General features: G+C 40.1%; 2 protein-coding genes across 4 annotated transcripts; one reads left to right on the forward strand and one right to left on the reverse strand.

Annotated features, from left to right (window-relative positions):
* Nucleotides 1–1,675: 1,675 nt before the first annotated feature.
* ndnl2 (necdin-like 2) lies at nucleotides 1,676–12,608 on the reverse strand. Its single transcript, XM_079478837.1, has 11 exons — nucleotides 12,067–12,608; nucleotides 11,911–11,967; nucleotides 11,591–11,683; nucleotides 11,190–11,253; nucleotides 11,026–11,105; nucleotides 10,856–10,944; nucleotides 10,706–10,785; nucleotides 7,954–7,996; nucleotides 7,816–7,878; nucleotides 7,385–7,499; nucleotides 1,676–1,887 (listed from the first exon to the last, which is right to left on the reverse strand). The coding sequence occupies exons 2-11, from the start codon at nucleotides 11,956–11,958 to the stop codon at nucleotides 1,816–1,818; spliced, it is 747 nt and encodes a 248-aa protein (XP_079334963.1). The 5' UTR covers nucleotides 11,959–11,967; nucleotides 12,067–12,608; the 3' UTR covers nucleotides 1,676–1,815.
* Nucleotides 12,609–14,561: 1,953 nt separating this feature from the next.
* Nucleotides 14,562–24,405, forward strand: LOC306906934 (mitochondrial carnitine/acylcarnitine carrier protein). 3 transcript variants are annotated; one of them, XR_013787869.1, is made up of 9 exons: nucleotides 14,562–14,685; nucleotides 15,342–15,416; nucleotides 16,087–16,214; nucleotides 17,370–17,460; nucleotides 17,545–17,662; nucleotides 20,531–20,603; nucleotides 20,944–21,053; nucleotides 21,953–23,108; nucleotides 23,900–24,403. XR_013787869.1 is itself a non-coding variant. In XM_079478693.1 (9 exons), exons 1-9 carry the CDS (start codon nucleotides 14,575–14,577, stop codon nucleotides 23,960–23,962), a joined length of 891 nt encoding a protein of 296 aa, XP_079334819.1. In that variant the 5' UTR covers nucleotides 14,562–14,574; the 3' UTR covers nucleotides 23,963–24,405. The 3 variants fall into 3 exon arrangements, 2 of the variants coding, with proteins under 2 accessions (XP_079334819.1, XP_079334820.1); XM_079478693.1 differs by having other exon boundaries at nucleotides 22,987–23,108; nucleotides 23,900–24,405; XM_079478694.1 differs by lacking the exons at nucleotides 20,531–20,603; nucleotides 20,944–21,053; nucleotides 21,953–23,108; nucleotides 23,900–24,403 and adding an exon at nucleotides 19,563–20,376 and having other exon boundaries at nucleotides 14,574–14,685.
* Nucleotides 24,406–24,721: the final 316 nt, after the last annotated feature.

The raw sequence follows: 24,721 nt of genomic DNA on the forward strand, positions 1-24,721 counted from the left end.
GCACAGCTCTTTGGACAGAGCCAAGCTGTCAACGGTTGCTTCAGAAGAAGTGCAGGAAGTCAGCCAGAGAAAGCTGCTGGTACCATCATCCACAAGGTGGAATTACTTTCATGAGGCTGTTTCAGGAATCACAGACATTGGCATAAAAGCTGGAGTGAAGTGCTTCAATGACAAGGAGTTCCTGTTCTTGCATGAGTACTGCATTGCAATGAAGCCCCTTACAGCTGCACTGGGCATTTTACAAGGAGATAACTGTTTTTATGGTGCTTTATTACCCACACTCGAAGTTCTTATGGCAAAGACCCTTACCATGAAAGACACCCTCTCCAGGATGACAGCTGATCTTCCAGATGTCATTGTAAAGGTATGTTTCTATACATACCATCTTTTAGTGAATGTATTAAGGCAGTTTGTTGAATTGCACCATTACAGAGCATAGTGCAGTATGTATAAGGATAATCAGTACTATTTAGCTAAATTATTAATAGTTAAGAATGAACACAACAATAAATGTGTTCTTGACCCCACTTTGTGTCTAAAGCGAATAGCTTGCATTGCAAATTATACAATGACAAAACAAACATAATATAAATGTTTTTTTTACAAATAAAAATTGTAAAAAGCGCTATATAAATAAAGTTGACTTGACTTTTAGTTTAGTTGGTTTGGTGCTCACGCCTAGAAGTGACAGACTATTTGACTCAAGATTTGAAAAACGTTTTAATGCGATACAAAAATGGTTACAATGGCTCCTCTCATTTGTTTCACTCAGAACATTAGGACCCATGGGCAGGCAGATAAAAAACAAAATGGTGTTAGCATGATGAGGCTACATGTGATGTTAACAACATTTTATGTTCTGTAAAGCTATTTGTTGCTGATTCAATGCAGTTCAGTTTTGTTTTGTTAATGATGAAGAAATATGCAGAGGCTCTACTTATACAAGTTACAAGAAACTCAGGAGGCGAAACAGTATTTCTTACATAATGTTATAGATGTTTTAAGTTAATGTCAATATTTGTCATTAATATTCTTGATAGATTTTTATTTATAATTTTATTAAAAATATTTAAGATACAGAGCTAAAATGTTTCCAAGCATTCTGGTTGCCAAGAATTCACTTCGCAATAAAGTTTAGCCATGACCCATGAAAATGCTAAAGAGGATATTGTGTTGTTTCTAAAGGGGCTGGGGAGGGGGTCAGTAACTAGTATTGTAACTAGTTATTTTTTAAATCAAGTAATGAGAACAGTAACTGAATTACTTTTAAAAGGAGTAATTAGAAATGTAACTACTTTTCCAGAGTAACTTGCCCAACACTGTAGTTTACTGACAATTAATTCCCAAGTTCCATAGCCAGTCAGAATGAAACATTCAACAGGCCTGTAGTAGAAGATATTGTATTAAGCTCTTTGTGGTGGAGGACTGATATAAAATGTAGTTCTTACAGTTGCTGTGTTTTTCTATGTGAAAAATCCTGAAAACTGCATTACTGGAAGTTTCAGGCCGATGCAGAAGTCATTTGCTATTATTCACTGATTAAGGATGAATTACAGAAAGTGTTGTTAATGCTTAAGCAGAAAGGAAAGGTGAAACAAACCCCTGGAGACAATGGCCAGAAAAACTAAAACAAACTGCCGTATATGAAAACTGTGATTTCAAATAAAAACAACCATGAATGTACACAAATTAACTTTATTTTATTATAAACCATTAATATTACAATTAGAATTTTACACATATTCTAACCAAACTATGGAAGCTGCGTGTTGTTTGTAAAAAAAGAGGGTTGAAGAGTGGTGAGAGAGAAGCTGCTCAGGTTCTGGTCTCTGAAGCACTGGCCTCTCTGAACTGCTGAGTCCAGCTTTGAGGATCCTGATCGTGAAGCTGTCAAACAAACAAAACAAATGATTTAATCATATCACTATGAGCAGAATCAGTTTAGAATGTGTCTGTGTTTATGTTATGTAAGGGATCATTGTATAGCCCGACATGGTGATGAGGACTTGATTGTAAAGCAGAGCATTGACTGGACATTATCCTGCTTGTTACCTCATGATTAATTATTGGATATGAAATATTGCCTGGAAATATTTCATTAGCCCTTTCGAAACAAACGCAGACCGACTGCAATGAATAACTTACCATTAAGTTTGAACATGCAATTTGGTTTAATCATTTGTAAACAATCTTATATTTGTTAATAACTATGAATATTTCTATTGACTTTTTCTGTAATATATAAAACTGCACCGGTAAAGATGATGCAAATTATGAAAAATAACGACTCGGGAGTTTTTAAAAACAGAACTCTTCACGACCGAACAAGTGAATGGTCCAGGACCTATTTTTAACAGGCCACAGCTCTCATCTGGATATAAGGGTGTTTTCACATATTTTACTTAAAAGTTTAAGTTTACTTAAAGTGAACCAGAAAGGGAACTAGCCGAATGGGACCTCAGTCCTTTAAGTGTTTACCATACAGTAAGAACCCAGTTCTTTTCTTGGTCCTTTTTAGCACTCAAGTGATCTCAGACCCTTTCTTGTTCACACCATAAGAGCTCAGACCCCAGCTTTCTGTGCAGCAGTCAGGCATGCAGACAATCACACAGACTCTTACACACACACACAAACATAAGCCGCACTCGAGGGCGGCAAAAACCCACTCACAGATCCAGTGCCTCCTCGCTTTGACCCGCCAGCCTGACAAGTGGGTCTGCATGCGGCGCCACCATGGCAGCAGAATCAGATGCTGCTTGTCGGAACTGGATTACCTATCCCTGTTGCAAGTCTTGTCTTTGGTGTATTGTGTACATGTTTTTCTCCCCACCTTCCCCATGTTATCCTTTATCTTCTTCTAAAAATACATTTCGTTGCACTGTACTTGTATGTGTGTAATGACAATAAATTGAATCAAATCAAATCAAATCAAATCAAATGTGATCAGCCAAGGACAAAAAAGAAGGAAGACTGCACTTTATAGTGAATCGACACTTGGGCAGCAATAATTGTCCAGCTGTATCTGTTTCTTCGAAGAGTATTTGGATTGATCACATTTATAAAAGGCAAAGTATGCCATACTACTTTATAGGTACTCAAGATTAATATGGCAGAAACTGCGTATTTTACCTCCACTTTACATCACAGCAGCACAACTGAAGGCTGGTAAAGGAGCGGGTATACTTGACTTTCCACGCCCATCTCGAGCACAAACGCATCCGCACAGCTTCTTGAGGTACAAATGAGTATGTGAGCTCTACCAGACTGTCAGAGGGCAGCAGTGAGCCGCGTCATTCACAGACCCGCTGCCAATGAATGATAGTGGAAATCATTTGCAATTGCAAACAATCCGTGCAAACAGCAAGACAACAGAGAACAACAACAACAACCAAACAGTATGAAGAAGGACATGCTTCTATGCTTACTGTTCTTGGATTGAGTGGCACTCTGCACACTTTCTGTGTGTATATTGACCCCTAGTGATCTTGTGCAATTTTTTGTGCATGCGCAGTTGTAAGCGACACAGCCATGTAAAGTATGTAATTCGCAAAAATGGTCAGTGTCAGTGTTTAAGTATTATACATGATGTTGTTAATAAAGCAATAAGCTCCAAGTAGTAGTGGGTTACAGTGCATTGCATAACAGCTAAGGTCGTTGTGGCACAACGCGAAGTGGAGTGCATAAAACCCCAGAGCTGTTATAAAATGCAATGTAACACACTGCTTCGTGGGGGCTTATTGCTTTTAGAAAACAGTAATTCCAGATGCGTAGCAAGGTTTCATAAAATAAAGTAAATAAAATTATATTTAGGCTATGTGGTTCGGTCAGCCGTTATAAATCATTTATATTTTAAAACGGCTTACAACTCCGCTTAGCTATTCAGAATCAAAGGACAGGAACTGACCATTTTATAATTAACATTATAGGTGCATTATTGTGGTTTACTTTTATATCAAATTGGTTACTTTAATAATATACTGTTGGGCTGTTTTAATAGACCTAAACATATTCTCAAAAAGAATTCTGTCTCCGTATTTGTTTAAAACTGTCAGAAACACCTCTCTTTGTCTCTGCTGTCACCATGTAACAATTTCCCTTACACTATAAAAGCAAGAGAAAAAGTCCTTGACGCAAAACTTAAGGTAACAGGCGAATACTGATACCTGATTAATAATTAAAGCAGCAGCAGCTAGCTTTTGTTAAACACACACTAAAGAAAACTATATAATCAATATATTATATACACTAACAAAAAAAAACAATAAGACAAAAGTTCATTCAAGTGTATTGAAAAATAAACCACATTAATACCCCATCGGGCAACATGCTCTTATTTCAGCGCTGGAGACACGGCCGCACTCCGATCCATCAAACAAACATTCGCAAACTTTCTTAATTTCCCCCACCCTTTTAACCCTCGGGACCCCAATGTCCTGGCCCGCAGACCATGAGTGTTCACTCAAGCAAAATACAGTGTCCTCCGCGGTGAGAAAAAAAAACACCAACAAAAAATATTAGGCGAAGCTTGATGAGAAGCCGCAGTCAATATATATTCTGTGACTTACGCAATCTTGCCACAGTCTGTTTAGCCGACAGGAAGCTGTAGTAGTCCAGAAAAACAATTGTTACTATAATCCACAAAAAGAACAGTCTCTTAGTCCCTTTGATCAATTCTTCATGCAACTATTACGCAGAGCCCGCTAAACCCAGACCGCTTCCTCCATTGACCTCCAGAGTGCTCTTCCTTGATGTCACTTCCCCCCTCCCCTTAAAACCATATTGCACTACATAACAATGATGAGAGGAAAAAAACAACAACAAATAAAAAAATCCTTATAACAGTCCGTGATTACACCACAGGCATCTGATACCATGGTTCTCTTTTTTCATGTGAAGACAAAACAATACCACAAAGCATGTTCATCATCAGCTCAAAAAGCTGTACATTAAAGCAAAAAATAGGTGACTATTACAACCAGGCAACAGGAGCAGCAGGTGACGCATATCCCTCATCGAGGACAGACCGTCTCGCTGCTTGGGCTTTAGAGGACACAGCCTCTAAAGTCGGAAACACAGCTTACAAGATAGTATTTACCCAGTTTCACCAGGAATTTGCCCAGGCTTAAGGTTAGTCCCAGACTAAAATAAATGTTCGAGCTGTCGTAACAGTAAATAAATTGCCCTGCCATATCTTTGTGTTAAAAGTAGATTAAATATTATAAAAAAAAGCAAATGAAATATACACTTGTTAAATAAGTATATTTAACATACCTTTGTTTTTATTTAATTGTATACTAACATCATGTGTTTCCAGTTTATTCCTGTAGTCCACTGCAGAAAGTGCTCTTGCCTAAGACGCAAGGCACGTCACGTTCACACCTCGACTTCTATCTGTGAGTCTCTGGAACTACCAGTCAGCTGTGAACAAGACGGACTTCATCCATGCGTTTGCCAGCCAGTCTGACATTCACATTCTAGGACTTACTGAGATATGGATCATCCGGTCTAGATAACCTTTGTCCTCTGTCCTCCAGACCAGCTCGTGCCACCCCCTCCTTTCCTTGGCTGTCTGACATCCTCCATCAGCAAACAATTCTCAGCACCTCAGACCTCGGAACACACTACCCTCACTTCCAACATCAAACTCTATTCTTTCACCCCACTGACTGACACTGAAGTCACCAGAGTTCTCTCCAGCCACCCCACCACCTTTCCCCTCGACCCGATGCCCTCCCATCTCCTCCAGGCCATATTCAGCCCACTCGCACATCATTAACAACTCCCTGCTCACTGGCACTTTTCCATCCACATTCAAACAGACCTAGGTCACGCCCCTAAACCCACATTGGATCCCTCTACTACCAACATTTGCAGACCTGTTTCTCTCCAATTTATTGCGAAAAAAAGTTGTAAACAAGGTGTATTGCCCCCTATCCCAGAAAAAACTGCTGGATGACAAGCAGTCTGGCTTCAAAACAAACCACTCCACTGAGACGGCACTGCTATCGGTCACAGAATCACTGCGGCTAGCCAAGGCGGAAATCCTCGGTCCTGATTCTGCTAGACATATCTGCAGCGTTTGACGTAGTCAATCACCAGATACTGCTAGCAACCCTGTCATCTCTAGGAATCTCTGGCACTCCTCTCCACTGGTTCATATCCTACCTCTCTGGCAGATCCATCAGGGTGTCATGTAGGGGCTCGCTGTCCCCTGCTCACCACATGATCTGGGTCCCTCAGGGATCAGTGCTTGGACCGCTGCTGTGAAACTGATGCCAGTACTGTTTCTTGCTAAGAGCTTAAAGCGGCCCTGCAATGGTATTTCTTGCATTCTGACTTATTTACAATGTTAAACGAGTTGTCTACTCATGCTTAACATGGTCAACAAAACAAGTTGGACGTATGATGTAGTATTTCTGTGTTCGATACACTGCCCCGTGTTCATACAGGTTTCGGAAATTTATTTTTGTACATGGAAAATCGTTAAGCAACAACTTTTCATAGTCCCTTATAGGACAATTCTCCCGGAAAAGCACACGGCACGCATCAACCATGAAGAGGGGGAGAAGGAGCATGCGCACAAGAGACTTTCACTTGTGTGCAGGAGAGAGAGAGAGAGAGTGAAAGAGCACTATGCTCACAAAGTTCAGCAGTTGTTTCTGTTCACAGCATTTGGGTGATGAATGTTATATAAACTGCGAGTGTATGCTGGATTTGGAGATAGTTTGAAACAGATTTTCGGGCCCAGCGCTAAAAGATGCGAGACATGAACCGCAGGTGGCAAGTGAAACTGATGTCTGTGTTTTGTCGGCAATAGGTGTGCACGTTCTTTAGATTACAATTTTTCGCTGTTATGGTTTAACGGTATCTATAGTTTATAAGTGAATACGGTAGTATACTTTAAGTTTTTTTTTCATCTGGGCAAATATATTACTATTGTATAGTAAAGGACGGAAAACAGATTAGAAATTAATGGAAACAGTTCGTCACTGTAGTCATGAATAGTGTTATCAAAAGTCCCAGTACTTCGGGTCCAGGTCGGTCCCTAAAAATAAAATAATTGGCGGTCTGACAGGTTGTCAGTTGCAAACTTTTCATAAGACGTGATGAGCGCGTCTCCAAACCACAAGAGATGCGCACAGAAATACTTCAGATTAAAGTCATTTCACAAAGAAAACTAACAGAGATTTGTGGTGAAAAGAGGAAACATCTGGATTTATAATGTACATAAACATTTATAAAGTATTTTTAGAATTTAAGATCAAATATGAGCAAGACATGAGAACTTGAATTGATATATTTCATGGAAGTGTTTGAACTGGATCAGTGCACTACAGGGATAATAATGCTATGAATTTCAAATGTACCGATGAACGAAACAAACCTCAGCGACAAACTCCAGCAGTTTGAGTTTGGACAGCTCGACATCAGCCCGCAGACCCCAGCGAAACTCAAACTCCACCGGCTCAGTGTGAGGGATCCTTACGTACTCCAGATATCTAGAGTCAAAACCAGCTCTTATCATAACAGCACACAACACATACACAGATCAATCAGCTTTGATAGGTTTAAAATATATGTCAGGAGTCATTTGATGAGGATGAGAATTCTTTTTTCCTCCTCCGCTCCACATAACTCCTTCATTCTGTACGGTGTGATATAAACCATCTGCTCATGGTCTGAGGAGCAGAAGCTCTGAACACACCATCATCATCAGTCTCAGCCTAGACTCGATCCCAAAACCTACGCCTGCTTTTACCACCTGAGCTAACAGATAAACACAAAATCCATTGGCCATTAAAGAGTTTCACTCACTTCTGACGAACAAACTCATCCGTCACCAGCTTCTTCACGTCATTGAAATCATCGTGCTTCTCTCTGTCAGGAGAAATGAGTGTCAGACATTACAGTACAACAAACCAGTGGAGAGTACAAAAATGTTTTTCCACCAACCCTGGATCCACACGCAGCTTCTTCAGTGTGTTCCACACCAGATCTAAGGAAAACATCAACATCACGTATAAACAACAAACGCTTTGTTTTAAGAAGTGTATTAATAAAGCAGTAGTTTACTGGAAAAAAATCAACAGAGGTGTATGACTTTCCTCATTTGGGTCAAAGACCAAATGGGTAATGAACTAGGCCTGTCACGATTGCAGTTGATTATATCGACCATCGACACTGATAATTAGTCGACATCAATATTTTTTTAATCGACTAGTCATTTAATATTATTTTACCTGGAGCAGATTCCAGTCTTTGTTCATCACACACCTAATAACTGCTCCATGTTCACGTTTTCCTTGTTTTTCCAAGGTTATGTGCTTTTTGTTTTACTTTTGCTGCCTTCACGCGCTCTCAGAAATTGGATAATTCTCACTTCAACCTGGAAATCATTTATGGAATGTTGCTCTTTTAATGTTAAAAGATACTTGCAATGTTTTAATGCTACTAAATCATTAGTTATATTAATGTTACTAAATGCAATTAATGTTAGTAAATCCAGACATTACTTCCCCGTTTGTGGTGGGAAACATTCCAATTCCTAGGTGTTTGAAACGCACTATTAAAACTGATGACATCAACAATGCGTTAATTAGCATGTGTCATCATCAACCACCACACTTTTACAAAATCCAAGCGGAAACATTGAGCTTGTCATAGAGAAATGCGTAAATTGCCCGTCCCTTGATACTATCATGTATTGGCGATCCAGGATGGCGATAGAATGATCTGACATTAGAGATTCTCACAACACTAATACATGGTCAGTTTTTGTCATCTCATTGACGGTTTAAATGCCCACCAATAATCAGAGTGAGGACTTAATCAGTAACATGTTTACATGACATGAGCAAACCTCTTCACTCCCGTTTACATGCAGATTTAATTATTCGGATTATTCACTATAATACACAGTACAAACAATGCTCTCGGGTACAGTAGCGTGTAACTGGGAATAGTTTTGTAATATATATTCGCATCATTCTTGTGAAAATGCTATTTGCCATCCTGCGGATGAGTTTCATAGTTATTCGGCGCAGTGATAACATGCCTTCTTATTGTGATCAAAACCGGCGTACCACATATGTTACTTCGATTATGTTATTTCCAGTATCTCACAAAACACCCTCACATTTGCGTAAATATTTTATTATATATTTTCATGTGACAACACTGAAGAAATTAAACTTTGCTACAATGTAAAGTCAGTGTACATCTTGTATAACAGTATAAATATGCTGTTCCCTCAAAATAACTGCACACACAGACCTTAAAGGCGGGGTGTCCGATTTCTGAATTACGCTTGCTTAGACAAAAAAAAAAGTCAAGCCGAGAGCTGACGAAAGCCAAAGATGGGGGCAGGGGTGTGTTTGATTGGGTGATTTGAACATCAACAACGGCAAAGAGAAATTGGAAACCCCGCCTTTAATGTCTAAACCGCTGGCAACAAAAGTCAGTACACCCCTAAGTGAAAATGTCCAAATTGGGCCCAAAGTGTCAATATTTTTTGTGGCCACCATTATTTTCCAGCACTGCATTAACCCTCTTGGGGATTACCACTGGAGTCCTCTTCCACTCCTCCATGACCACATCACAGAGCTGGATGTTAGAGACCCTGTTCTCCTCCTCCTTCCGTTTGAGGATGCCCCAACAGATGCTCAGTCCATCACCTTTACCCTCAGCTTCTTTAGCAAGTTGGTCTCCGAAGGGAGGGGATCATGTTGGCATTCATGGTGATATCGCTTATTGCTCCTTGATCTCTTTGTAAATCGCTTTGGATAAAACCATATGCTAAATGACTAAATGTAAATGGATGCCCTCAATAAACATGCATGACTGTAGGCAAGACTTTGTACTCATCAACTGGTTGCCGCCACACATGCTTGACACCCTCAGAACCAAAATAAGTTTATCTTGGTCTTATCAGACCACAGGACATGGTTCCAGAAATCAATTTCCTAAGTCTGCTTGTCTTCAGCAAACTGTTTGCAGGCTTTTTTGTGTATCATCTTTAGAAGAGGCTTCCTTCTGGGACCCCTTCAACCTCGGCAGCACTCATACATCTATTTCCAAAGACAACCTCTGGATATGACGCTGAGCATGGGTACTTTGGTTAACCATGGCGAGGCCTCTTTCTGATTCTGATTGTCTTGGCCGTGCTGCACCTCAGTTTCTTGGTAATCTTTTTGTAGTCTAGGCCATCTTTACCTAGAGCAATCATTTTTTCTTTGGCATGAGGTGCCATGTTGAACTTCCAGTGACCAGCATGAGAGAGAGAGCGGCAACACCAAATTTAACACACCTGCTCCCCATTCACACCTCAGACCTTGTTACACTTACAAATCACATGAAACGGGGAGGGAAAATGGCCAATTGGGGCCCAATTTGGATATTTGCGCTTAGGGGTGTACTCACTTTTGTTGCCAGCGGTTTAGACATTAATCGTTTTGAGGGTACAGCATATTTACAGTGTTATATAAGATGTACACTCACTACTTTACATTGAAGAAATTACATTTAGCTACAGTGTTGTCACATAAAAAGATATAATAAAACATTTACAAAAATGTGAGGGGTGTACTTCTGTGAGATACTTTACCTGTGAGCCTGCCTGACAGTTGTGCAAATATTTTGTATAAAGAAATGGGACGTTTAAAAGTAAAGACTCTATCGGTAACAGTAATGAAGACAAATAACTCACTCTCTTTGGCAACACCTCCCTTCATAAAAATGATGCTGAGAATGACAAACAGAAGTCCGGTCTTTGGGTTTCCAGGACACCTGTGGGGTTAAAAAACAGATGAGTCAAAAGACAGAAATGTGTGTGTGTGTGTGTGTTTGAGAGACTCACATGCCCAACGCTTCTCCAGCCTCCAGCTTGTTGATCAGGATGTAAATGTGATTTTTGGTATCAATCTCCTCCAACTTTAATCCAAAAACCTGACCCAAACACATGACCTCAGATTACACTTTTATCTATTACACACCACACACACACACACACAGCCCTTTCACCGGTACCTGTTCAAATGTGCGACGCACTCGATTCATCACCTCCAAATAGATGACTTTGTATTCTTTCATCACGTGTTTGACAATGTCTGAAAAGACACATACATGTCATTTTGACACATTTGAATAGTTGGAGTGTTAAATTCTTTGAAGTGAAACATCTGAATCCAGACCTGCTCTTCGAACTGGTATTTTTTTTTGGTCCTTAACCAAGATAAACTGGACCACTTCTGCAACCTTGACAAATAAGAAGAAGAGTCATTAACGACATGAAAACACTGAAGATTAAATAACACAAACAGTACAGCACAGACTCAGAGATGAATGTTTCTTTAGTCAAGCGCTCCAGTTTGTTCAGGTGGGTTGTGGAATGGATGATCTTTTCTTGAAGGTCTATGAAACGCTGCTGGTGCTGGTGCAAGGGAGGTTTAATGACTAACAGTCAATGAACTGCAGGTTCAATGCTTCTAGAACATGAGCATTAGTGGTGATAAGGTCGATAAAATCCTCACAAACCAAACTACCATCATCATCATCACACATGCAGTATAGCACACGTGGGAATGAGCGCTACCTTGCGGTCGATCTGGACTGAAGTGAAGTTCTCTCGAGCTCTTTGGACCTGTGATGATGTCATCTGACTGAACGTCATTTCATCCCCATTCATCTGAGAACATACAAACAGGTCAAAAACAAACTAACAAAAACATCGCATGGCTTTCAAAGCCCATAAAACGTTTCTTCCAGGCTACGTTTTTGCGATTTAAACAAGAAATATTTGAAATGAATGAATATTTGGATCGTTATATCCGACCATTTCTCACATGTCTGTATTAATAAAACCGTTTGTTTACGTGTAAACGTTACTTTATATGTGTTAATGTGATTGCTGACCCTTTGGGATTTGCTCTGAGAAGCTGAAGTTTTCTTCCTTTGCGACATCGCGAAAACCTGAAAAACATCCGCGACACAAATCACCATCTTTACTGCCCACGGTTAAATAAGCTTCCATTGGTGTAAGCACACAATAAAGCAGAACGTCGCACTCACCCGATATTGTTGTGCCGTTTAGCTTTGAAATAAAACCACAAACACACACACACTCTTCCTCGACACTGACTGAATCAATGATGCGCGGCGCGCTTTACACTGCCAACTGCCGGACAACAGACGTCATGACGCGTTTTGCGTATGACCTCAAAGTATTGCGATAACAACGCGCATACACAGCCTGTATATTAGGCCTACTGTAATATTCTACATACAAGTATTTTATCTGCTACTTTTTTTTTTAATAAAAACAAAGTCTAGACTGTTCTTTACGCAGTGTTGGGGCAGTAGCTTAGTACAAGTAGCGAAGTTACTAAACAAAATTTTTCAGTAGCTTGACTGTAGCTCAACTACTTTTAAAAGAGTGTCGCTTTTCCAGTAGATCATTTATTTTTTAAGAAAGTAGCGGTGTTGCGACAGTCCGTTCTGCCTTCCGATCAGCGCTGTCACGTGACTCACGTCTTCTTCTTCTTCTTACTATATCACAAACGGAAGCGGTTCATTATCGCCATCTACTGGCGTTACGCTTCACTGAGAAGAGCTCGTGAAGGACGTACACGAGTGGCTAAATATTAAAGTTCGAAACACCCATCTTATTAACTATTATGCATCTTATGTAATAAACATAATAATAAATAAACAATACAATACAATGATAATGGTATGGTATTACATTGTTTTTAACTTCTCTATTTATTTAAAACATTAGTCTAACACACATGTATCACATCATTTTAGTATTTACCATAGTAAATTTGAGTATTTTACAGCTGTAGAATATTATGGTAACTATCACACTCTATAAACATAGGGTACTACAGTATTCTGTATTATCTAGCCACATTAAATGGATAAATTCTGTAGTAGCCTATACTTTAATATGTACTAAAGTAAAAAAACTGTACCATATCTAAGAGATTTACTATACAGCTTGCTATAATAAATATTACACTCCTGTATTATTTTAAATGTGAGATTTAGAAAAACGAGAGGTAGTTTCAAAGTATCTAGCTTCTTCTTTATAGTAACTTGCACGTGAAGGACTGTAATACAAGAGTAGTTCACTCAAGTAGTGAGGAGCTAAGCCATGTAGGGCTTTATAGGCAAAAAGGTAATGCGATGCTTTATAGGTAACTAGTGCATGGTTGACTGAACCGACCCATGAGTAAAAATAAAGTTGCGTATCATCAGCATAACAGTGAAAGCTAACTCCGTGCCGCTTTATTATATCTCTTCTAGAGGTAGCATGTGTAATGCGAAGATCATAGGCACTAAGACTGAGCCCTGTGGTACACCGTAGTGGACTTGGGATTTGTGTGACACCTCATTCTTTATTGCTACATATTGAAAACGGTCGGATAAATAAGATCTATACCATTTCAAAGTATTCCCTTAATGCAGACATAATTTTCGAGTCTATGTAGGAGTGTGCTGTGGTCAATGGTGTCGAATGCAGCACTAAGATCTAGCAGCACCGATAAGGAGATACAACCTCAGTCAGACACCATAAGTAGATAATTTGTAACTCTGATCAAAGCAGTCTCTGTACTGTGATGTGCTCTAAATCCAGATTGGAAATCTTCATTGATGTCATTCCTTTGGAGGAAGGAACATATTTGAGTTGAGACTACTTTTTCCAGAACTTTTTCCAGGTAGATTCGATATAGGTCTGTCACTGTCTGCCACTGTGTTAAATAAAAACCTAGGGTTGTGCTGGTTTTCTTCTATTAGTGATGAAAGGTAGGTGGATCTAGACGTTTTTAGGGTTTTCCTGTATTTTCGAATACTATCCTTCCATGCTGTACGAAATACCTCTAATTTAGTTTTCTTAAAGTTGCGCTCAATCTTTCGTGCTGCTTTCCTTAGAGCCTGAGTTTGTTCATTATACCATGGTGTCGGGCTGTCATTTCTAATCTTCAGGCACAGAGGAGCAACTGTGAGAATTATTTCTCATTAAAATTACTTTTATCTGCAAATAGATCAGTCTTCACATTTCATGTTTTGGGCAGCTTCATTACAGTATGAAATGGCAGTGTATAGCAAATACAGTTAAGATGCACAGTTTTCATTTTTTTCATTTTTCACCATTCATTTGTATGTGTTTATAATAGATTTTTGCCCGTACTGTAATGTCGGTGTTGTTGACTTGCAATCCAGCCACCATTGAGGGGTCTAAGTATATCTTATGTCTCCAAGACTTCTGAGTAGTGCGTCAGATTTAAATGACATGAAACATTTGCTTGTTGGGGTACTCCAGGAGCGGGAGTGGGGAACACTATTTCAGCATTTACACTTATTGTTTGTGATCATTTTAAGATTTCAGATTATTTTATTGATTTATTTTATGTTGCTGTTGCTTGACTAGGAGAGAAATGGCGAAATTCAAAAACTCTATGCTGACCTTTAAAAGTGCTGATAGTTTGGGATTGAACGTGAAGCACTGGTTAATAGTCCACCAACTCAAAGCAGATGCAGGAGGAGATTTCTTCAGTATATGTCAGCCTGAGCATGACTGCAGTCGAGTCAGACAGAAGAGTTTCTCCTCTGAAGAACTTTATGGCTGGAGGGGTCGGTGGTGTCTGTCTCTTATTCGCCGGACACCCGCTGGACACTATAAAGGTAACACCAAATTTACTCTGTCTGCCTTTCTTACACATTGTTTTGTATTTTAATGTTTTAGATTTCTGTTTAATAGGTTCAGCTGTGTGAACATTAAACACACTGGTGTTTTAATAGTGTGAGTACATCAGTTCACCGTAAACTGTTATTATTTATAATTATTCAGTTGAGTTTTGGCAGTTCTGTATGACAATTATACAGTATTTTGTGATAAAGGTATAGTCAAAACTCAAAATTAATTCTCTCATCATTTATTCTCCCTCATATGTTGGTAAATCTGTATGAGATTCTTTTTTTAGTGCACCACAAAAGAAGATATTGTGAGAAATGTCTCAGTGGTTTTGTGTTCAATAAAAGTCAATGGAGTTCAGGTTTTTTTAAATATCAGCATTCTTCAAAATATCTTCTGTTGTGTTCTGCAAAAAATTAAAAATCATAGGTTTGACATGACATGAGCGTGAGTAAATGATGAAAGAAATTTCAGTGTTCAGGGAACACTTCAGCATTCTCAGAGAGGATCATATTTTGGAGCGCTGTCACAATATTTGTTCAGGCTTTTGATATCTTATCCACACACTCTCAGACAAAAGGCACTCCTACAGACATGTGCGCTATCTCACAGGCCCAGAGATCAATGCGTGTGTGTGTTTCCACAGGTCCGCCTCCAAACACAGCACTCCGCTCTCTACAGAGGAACATATGACTGCTTCAGAAGAACTGTGTCTAAAGAGGTGATCAACTTTTCTCTTTATTGTGCTGTGAGCCACACATATCACGGTACCAGAAAACACGTTGGCATTCTGACAACATTGTGATGGCGTAGAAACGTAAAACGCTAGAAAGCAATAGTAAAGTTGTTCTGCAATACTTCGTAACTGTAAGATGACTTTTGTTAATCCTTAATTCTATAGCAACTAATTTCTGTGTATTCCCATCTGCCATATATTTTTTCGTTATTTTGAATGCACAAAAGCCACCAAAGACAATATAGAAAATCCAGAATGATTGCACTACAATCTGATGGTGACTGACAAAACAGATCAAATCAACAGATCAAAATGACATCAAAAGTACAATGTAGAAATAGATTTTTACTAGCGTGTATTGTGGTATGTGTTTGTCTTCATCCGCCCTCATCTGGGAAAGCGTTGTGTATAGCGTATAGCATGTGATTTGGGACACAACTCTTGTATGGGATGTGCTTTCTGAAACCTTCTCTAAGGGCCAGAATCTCTGAATCTGGATGTGCTTACAGACTTCTGGCAAGTTTCAACAACTAAAACAACTGTATAATTCTAAATCATTGTGAAAAGTTGAGAATCAATCACTGACCACTCTCTCTGTCTCTTTCTCACAGTCTGTTTTTCTTTCGATCACAATTTTCTGTTTGATCGTCTGCAGGGGATATTTGGCCTATATAAAGGGATGGGTGCACCTCTAGCTGGTGTGACCCCGATGATGGCTATGAATTTCTTTGGTTTTGGGCTGGGAAAAGAGTTCCTGCAGAGCGACCCCACCATCCCACTCACGTGAGTAACATTGCGTATCGTAGAGATTACAAGCCCGTAGGCAGGAGGGGTTCGGGTGGTTCTCACTGCCAAAGGTACAGAATTTAAGTCGTTTTTTTCATGTGATTATTGTCCATTCAATAGTCTACAATATAATAGCCATACATAGTGGGACATGGCAGTCAACCAGGATGAAGCTGTGAACATATTCTCCAAATTGCACCCAAGAAGATTGTAACTGACCAGTGTACTAAATCCATAAGTGTCAAGACAAATACAGCAAGCAAAGAGGTATTGACAGAGAGTCAAGAAGTTATGATGAGAAGAATTATTATTAATATTTCAGTAAAGTTCTTAAATCTATTCTGTTGTTAGTGTGGTCTTTAAACTTATGAACTGTGTATGGACTGACAAAAGTGTTACATGAGGAAGCAATTTGACCTCCCCTTTCAATAGGCTGGCTACGGACCTTGATTACCAGTTTTTTATGCAAACCCCAGAAGCGAGCACACTTCTGGTTCCATCGCCCCAAAGCCTGTGGGTTTTTTAAATGTGTTTGGGGTAAATGTCTAAAATAAGGTCTGTCGTAAAAAACCTCTAAATATTTTCACATTTTATTCTATGACATAAAACTCACCAGTAATAACCTGCTCGTGATTTTTAAAGCTTTATCCTGTGTAAAAAAACAGCGGTTGCTTAAAGTGACTACATCCTTTGGCACGGACGTTAGATGCCTTCACACATATAAAGCTTACCGTAGTGATCGTAGTGTACACTGAAAAAGAAACTAGTAGGATTCACTAATTTCTTACTTTGAAAAGAAAATTGGGAGTAAAATTTACTATAAAAAACTGTGCAGCACTTGACACAACTTAACACAAAAAATCAAGTAAGTTCTTCTAGTCTGTTTATAGCCTCATGTTAGCCTGACGATTGTATTTACTAAAATTAGCAAATATTGTGTTAATCTGTAAAATATAGACAAAACGTGTCAATATCACAAGCTTATTTTTCATGGTCCTCCAAAGGTCTATGGGAAACATGCATAGGCTTTCACTCGAGGGAAGCAATGCGGCACTACAAAAAATATGTAATCTCTGTGATACTCCATTGTGAGCACTGTTTCATCTAAATGCAAAAATAGATCAGTGTTTAAAGAATTTGACCCACTCTCAGGTACACACAGATCTACGTGGCGGGAATGCTGGCCGGAGTCTTCACCACTGTGATCGTGGCACCCGGAGAGAGAATCAAGTGTTTACTACAGGCAGGTGACAGACACACTAATACACTCAATAATACACCGCTAATGTGCTACTGAAAGAAAGAGCGTTGACCTCCTGTGTTTCAGATCCAGTCCTCGGCCTGTCACATGAAGTATGCTGGACCTGTCGACTGTGCACTCAGACTCTATAAAGAACAGGGATTATGCAGTGTTTACAAGGGCACTGTTCTGACTCTAATCAGAGGTGTGTATACTCAACATGCGTGCGTGTCTGTGTGTCTGTACGCAAATTTTTCACCATTATCCTTTAGGAACGGATGCGTAGGTAGACTTGTGAAAACGAACTGAAAGTTAAACTCTAACCTAACATGTATAAAAAATAATGTCATTAACAGTGCGTTTGCAAAAGTATTCACCCCCCTTCATTTTATTCACATTTTGTTATGCTGCTGCCTTATCTTAAACTACTTTATATTTATCTAAAATCCATGCACAATAAAAACTGTTTTGTGACAGCTTTGAAAATTTATTATAAATAAAAAACTAAAATAAGTACATTGCATAATTATGCATACCCTTAAATTAGTTAGTTAGACTTAAATCTTTTTAGGTATGATGTGACAAGTGTCACAGGAATAAGAACAGCGGAGGCAAAAGCAAGTAAAGACGGGTTTATTGTACAGAGCAAGCCCAGCCTCACAACGAGAAATAATAATTGTCAAAGTCTCTCTGGTGATGCACGGGTAACAGTCAGGCAGGAGAGTGATGTTGTAATTCCAGCATGGAGACACGAGGAGGAACTGAACACCACAAACAACGATCTGAAAAAAACAGGATAGATTATATATAATCTGATGGTAATTAGAATCAGCTGGCGCTGATTCTCCTGGAGGATCATCAGCGAGCACGCCTACACACAATCAGGTACACACACAAACACAGTGCAAGGAAGAGTCAATGAATTCCTCAACCGTGACAGTACCCCTCTCCCTAGGAGTGTCTCCTGGCACTCCGGACCGTAACCTTCCCAGTTCACCAAATACTGAAATCCGTGTCCCCTCCGTCTCGAATCCAGAATGCGATTGACCGAATATGCTGGTTCCCCATCTACGAGTCACGGCAGTGGGGGAACCGGGGCCGGCGGATTAATGGGAGAATAAAATACGGGTTTTCATTTGGAGATATGGAAAACGGATGATTTCTCCTGTACGCAGGAGGAAGTTTGAGTCTGACTGTCACCGGACTAATGACCTTGGTGACAGGAAACGGGCCAATAAATTTAGGAGCTAAGTTGTTCGAAACGGAGCGGAGCGGAATGTTCTTGGTAGAAAGCCACACTTTGGAACCAACAACGTATACGGGAGGTCTTGACCGGTGGTGATCGGCCTTAACCTTGGTGCGTGCCCCCACCTGGAGCAGAGTGTCCGTTTATTCTTATTTTTATTTTATAATGTTGAGCTTTTAAATGAAGTGTTTTTTCGTAGGGGTTCAGAGTACAGTACATTCTTTCAGCAGTCAGTTATATGCCTAATATAGGCTAATAAAGAAGGGAGAGGGCTCAATTCTTTTTTTATTTAGTCGAATTGTTTTGATCAATTAATTTTTTAAATTTTATTGTATTATATTGAAAAGGAAGACAAAATATAAAAAGCACATTTTGACCATTCAGTTTGTCCAATAGTGAAAACAATTGGCTACATAAATAGAAGAAATGTGAAAAGCCATGTTCGGTGTTCGGCCAACTGTTTAATTTTTATTTGGCTTCAGCCAAGGATTTTCATTTCGGTGCATCCCTTTGGTGCACCTGTGGTCGTACGATGAGCACCTCCCTGTCCGAGCCCAGGCAGCCCAGTTGATGCCGACCGCACACATCTGGCTGCTGACGGAAGAATCTACAGCCTCCCAGCTAGCAGAGAGGGGTCATCGACCGCTTGCTGCAGGCTCTGCCTCACCAGTCCAGGATCCCAGTCAGCTACTGGATCTCCGGCTGCCGGGGCTGATCGCGAAACCCGAGGAAGTGCCGCCTGGGCCTAGCCGAAGCCCAGTACCCAGAACCCCTCGACCGACCACCAAGACCCAGGTACGTGCCTTCCTCGGGCTAGCCCTGTGCTACTGGTGTTTCATACCTGCTTTCTCTTCTCTAGCCAGCCCCCTGACCAACCTGACCAAAAAGTGGCAGCCGGAGAAGATCCAGTGGGCCCGAAACGGCGTTGCGGGCACTACAGCAGGCGCTGTCTGCCTCACCCGTGCATCATGCCCCAGACTTCGGCTGTCCCTTTACCCTCCAGGTGGACGTTTCCGACACTGGGCTGGGAGCGGTCTAATCGCAGTCCAAGGATGGAGAGGAACACCCAGTAGTTTATATCAGTCGGAAGCCCATTTCCTCCCGCGGAGACCCTATATGCCACGGTGGAAAAGGAGGCTCTCGCCATAAAGTGAGCAGTCCTGGCGCTCCGCTATTACCTGCTGTGTAGGAGCTCTACCTTCGTCACTTGACCTGGATGGCCAAGGCGAAGGACACTTCGACTTACCAGGTGGTTTCTTGCACTCCAGGACTTCCACTTTACACACCTCCATCGGGCTGGGGCCTTCCATGGCAACACAGTTGGACTGTCTAGGGTGTGGCGAGCGGGCCAATGTGCAATCAGCGTCGCCAAGGAAACGGCGCAATCAAGCCACCGAACCTGCCGATCGTTGGCACCTGATTCCCATAAAGCTCAGCCCATATAAGTGGCGGAGGAAGAGGAAAGGTTGAGCTTGCACTCCTTGCGGTTTTTCTGTCTTTACAGAGACCAGCGGCCAACGATCGGCAGACACCACAAAACACTCATGCACACCCCAGGATCACGCACGACTGGAAGCACTCTGGGAAACAAGCTTATTCCCCCACAGCTCTCACCTCACCGTTCCCGGCTTGATGTTGTTGGCAATAAAACACCCTCCGGGGATAAAACCGTGACCAACTGTGTCTGTTTTGCTTTCTGCCCGCCACAACACACACACACACAAAAGCTATATTACATTATTGCTTATAACTATTTTTGAAAGACGATTACTTTTGCTGAGTTCAATGTGTGAATAACTAACATCAGTTTTTTTCCATTCAATTCAGACGTGCCTTCCAATGGTTTATACTTTCTGACCTACGAGTACTTAAAAAATGTTCTGACCCCTGAAGGAGAGAGGTAAGAGTCACTAGATGTGTCCAAGCTCTGCTGCGCTATTACAGTACTTTACTTGCACTGTCACTGCACTACCTCAGAGTGTTTATATTTTTGTGTGTATGTATGCCTTTGTCTATGTACTCTATATAGGTCTTTGGCTGCTATTACATTTAACTGTATATTTTTTATTTCTTATAACTTATAATATAATTGTGTTTCGTAATTGTTCACGTCTTCCAGAAGAGCTGCTAACCTGTATTTCATTGTTTCTTAAACAATGCTAATAAAGTTATATTCTATAGTTCTATTCTATTCTAGAGTACCATGAGGATTAGAATGTAATAGTGTTTTTCTCTCTCAGTGTTCACCAGCTCAGCACATGGAGAGTTCTCCTGGCAGGTGGGACCGCTGGTGTTTTAAACTGGCTAATAGCGTTGCCTGCAGATGTGCTGAAGTCAAAGTACCAAACAGGTACCAAACAGACACTTCCCACGGTAGTCTGGCCACCTTTTCTTCACATCTCCATGGAGGGCGAAATGTGTCAAGTGTTAGAGATAATGGTTAAAAATGGAGTTTCTTGGATCAGGTTTATTTATGGCTGGTGTGGTTTAAAATCGGATTTACTGTTTGATTCTGGCTCTCCTGTTTCTGTTCTTACCTACGCCTTTAGAAATGTGAACAGTTGATGTCTGTGTCAAAGAACTGGTAAAGTTGCGTAACTCTGTGCTTTAGTGCTTCAATAATTTCAAAGCACTTCGCCCTTTTATCATTTCCATGGGCACAAAAAGGTGGATAGAGCTCAAATGATCTCCAAAACCTCAAATCTCCACAAGTGTTATTTATTGAAAAATGAAACCTTGTGTTGTCAAAGTTTTTATTTACGGCTCTCTCTATATATATTTATAAAACAGTTGATTGGCTGTGAGCCATACAATATTCCACCAGAGTCACCATGGCATCCACTTCACATACTGTTTGTATCACTCTGCCACTAAACTAACTCGGCCTATGCTGTCCTCGCAACTCCATCACTCTGAAGATGCTATACAGCTAGCTAACAACCTAACAAACAAAGAAAACAAAACACACACATAGCAGTTTACCCATTCCAGGTGTGCGCTTCCTGAAGAATGACATAATGACATAACTCGCTGGTTAACCACCATAGTACAACCGTTAGCGATTTATTCACAGAGCTGATGGTTTAGAAATTACAGAACGGGACGCAAGAGTCTCGATCACCCACTTTAGATAACAGAAATTGCCATGTCAACTTGATACAGTAAACAAGCATTTTACATGAAAAAACAATGGAAAGTGCCACAGTGCATGTCTTTAATTCAGATCTCTTTGCATCCTAACTTTTCCAGATGAGGTTGGAGAACACATGGATAGAGATCAGAGACCATTTCTCCACACAATATCTCTTCAATCCTTCAGGAATTGATGAAAGCACAATTTCATGTTCCTAATCACTTTGTTGTGCTACAAAGTTATGTGATATAAATACATGTCAAGAATATCTACTCAAAAATTTTCTCTGTCAATTGTTTAACTTCGATGTAAAATTAGATTTTTGTCTCATGTTGTTTTTATAAGCAATATATACTTCTCATTGGTTACATATTTGTAAAAGCCACAGGCACATCATGTGTGGGGTGAGTAATTGTCATGATCCTGCCTCTCCTTGTCTTGGTTTTCGAGTCTTGTGGCAGGATCATGTCAGTCCCATGTGTTTTGTGTGGAGAAAGAGCATTGTTTTGGTTTGAGAAGCCACGCTCTCTCTCCGGTGTCACGTCCTTTAGTCCCGCCCCCTTGTTTCCCCGGTTAGCGGTCCATTAGTGTTAGTCTTGTCTCCAGCCCTGGTCCATCTTTTCCTTAGTGTTTCAGTCCCCTCACCTGCCTCGTGCAATCCTCCTGTTAGCTTTCCCTTAGTGTTTCATCCACGTCACCTGCGGCCACTCTCCCTGTGTCATCAGTCCTTGTTAGTGTTTCCCTTTATCAAGCCCCAGTTTCCCCTCTGTCCCTGGTCGGTTCATTTTGCACACTTTGCACACTTACCCTTCCTAGTCTGTCTGGATTACCCGTGTTCCTGTTCCCTGGACTCAAGTTTGTGGACTTAGTTTGTTATTCTTAAGACCTTGTTTGTTTTGTCCCCCTTGTGGAAAGTTTTAGTTTTCAGTCTTGTTTGTGTTCATGTTTTCGCCATCGAGGGTCTTTGTTTTAATAAAGGTTTTGTTATTTAGCAAACCGCTGCCTGCGCTTGGGTTCTGTCTATACACCATAACAGTAATGCTTTAAAAGAGCACAAATTGGAGATTCAATGTTTCACTCCAACATGTTCCTTTTTTGATTAGGAGATGAAAAATTTAGTAAATTTGAGGCATGGCTTACTGTCCCGCAGATACTGACGGCCGCTTTCAGGGTTTAAGAGATGTGTTGGGAACTCTGTTACGGAAGGAAGGTGCTCGGGGTCTCTACAAAGGTCTGAGCGCAGTCATGTTACGAGCTTTTCCTGCCAATGCCGTGAGTAGATAACCACTCTCAATATGCAAGGAAGTTGACAGAAAATATTTAGGTTTTTTTGTATATTTACTTGTGTTGGTTAAATCAGTTTCTTCATGTGTAGTGAACATGTGAAGTGTAGTATTTCATACTCTGAATTGAACCCTAACCCAGTTTTAATGAAATATGTATTACATTTTAGTTTGTTTGTCCCCAAATTTGGTTGCATGCCTTGCAAAACACTTTGAGAGATCTACACTGTCATTGCAGAACAAATAAAAAATTATGACCACGTTTACATTTTAGGCGATCTATTCCTTGTTCTATCAGTGTTTGATTTTAGCCCATATATTAATAGAGGTCACTACAGTGGATGGTAGTTGTGTGCGGATGAGGTTTTCTGAAAGAATAGCTATTATGTCATATATGATCTGAACCAAGTTACCATATGTAGCTCCTCGGTTATGTCATTTAAATGTATTTACATTTACATTTCTGCATTTGGCAGATGCTTTTATCCAAAGCGACTTACATTGTATTATCCTATACATTTATACATAGGTATCTGCAATCCCCTGGGATTCAACCAACAACCTTGCGTTGCTAACACAATGCTCTTACCACAGAGCTACAGAAAAGCTATTTGAGCTACCACTGAGCTACAGTGCATAACACTGATTGCATGTCATTGACTTTGATACTTGTATAAAATATAAAAGTATTTGAAATGATTCAGTCCTGACATCAGTGGATTTGAGTGATTCTTCAATGCTGCCATGAGAATTGAAAAGTTCTTACGCTTTGTGTTTCAGGCATGTTTTCTAGGCTACGAGGTTGCACTCAAGTGCTTCAACTGTGTTGCTCCAGACCTCTAGTGTCCTGATGGTGACATGTTTTCCTTTGATTTTAAAAAGGTTTTGTATGTGGCTTCAGACAAACAGACATATTTTCTTATCTGCAATGTCAAAGTTTACAATCACATCTCTTTTAATTATTATTAAATTATTATTTGTGGCTTTATTTGTGAATCATATATTATAAAGAAGGGCTGGAGGTCTATGCTGTTGCTTTGAACCATTGACCAGCTGAAGGATGACGTGCTTTAGTTGAAATGTTTATCTGACTCCATTAAAGATTGTGTTTGTCGCATCTTTTGTTCAAAGGTAGAATCCCATGCAACCTAACCTTTATATTTATTGGATTATTTTACATTAAATTGCATTGTCATGATCAACACAACAGTCAAGTCATTGCATTTCAAATGTATTTATTGAAACATTTACTTTTCATCCAACAATAAATATACAATGTAATATTTTACATGTCCGTTTTTTCATAAAATTGCATCAGCGTCATATGCATACATGCAGTTTTAAAGTCAGGCTATTCTGATGATCTGTACAGTGTGATGTTTTACACCCATTTGCTTTGTTCGTATTTGCTTACGACGCAATTTGCAGCCCTCGGCACGTGATGAAAGTGAAACACTTGTTGGAATCACGATGTTGTAAAATCTGAAATCTATTTAAACCTGAATCTGCGGTCGGGGAGACGAGCCAAATTACTTTTTAAAATGCTTAAGATTTAACGTACATAAACAACGGCCGGGGGAAGCCTGCATTCCTGTCAAACCT

This window comes from Barbatula barbatula (genome assembly GCF_947034865.1).
Source record: "Barbatula barbatula genome assembly, chromosome: 17".
Lineage (NCBI taxonomy): Eukaryota > Metazoa > Chordata > Actinopteri > Cypriniformes > Nemacheilidae > Barbatula > Barbatula barbatula.

Bases quoted from the DNA above. Each gene is read 5' to 3' on its own strand.
- ndnl2 (XM_079478837.1), bottom strand. From the start codon at position 11,958: ATGTCGCAAAGGAAGAAAACTTCAGCTTCTCAGAGCAAATCCCAAAGG. The intron at 7,997-10,705 runs GTGAGTTATTTG...TGTTTTCCTTAG, and splicing joins GGGAGGTGTTGCCAAAGAGA to ATCTGGTGTGGAACACACTG. The intron at 1,888-7,384 runs GTTTGTTTCGTT...TTTGTTTGACAG, and splicing joins TGCTGGAGTTTGTCGCTGAG to CTTCACGATCAGGATCCTCA.
- LOC306906934 (XM_079478693.1), top strand. From the start codon at position 14,575: ATGACTGCAGTCGAGTCAGACAGAAGAGTTTCTCCTCTGAAGAACTTT. The intron at 16,215-17,369 runs GTGAGTAACATT...ACCCACTCTCAG, and splicing joins GACCCCACCATCCCACTCAC to GTACACACAGATCTACGTGG. The intron at 17,663-20,530 runs GTGTGTATACTC...CATTCAATTCAG, and splicing joins TGTTCTGACTCTAATCAGAG to ACGTGCCTTCCAATGGTTTA.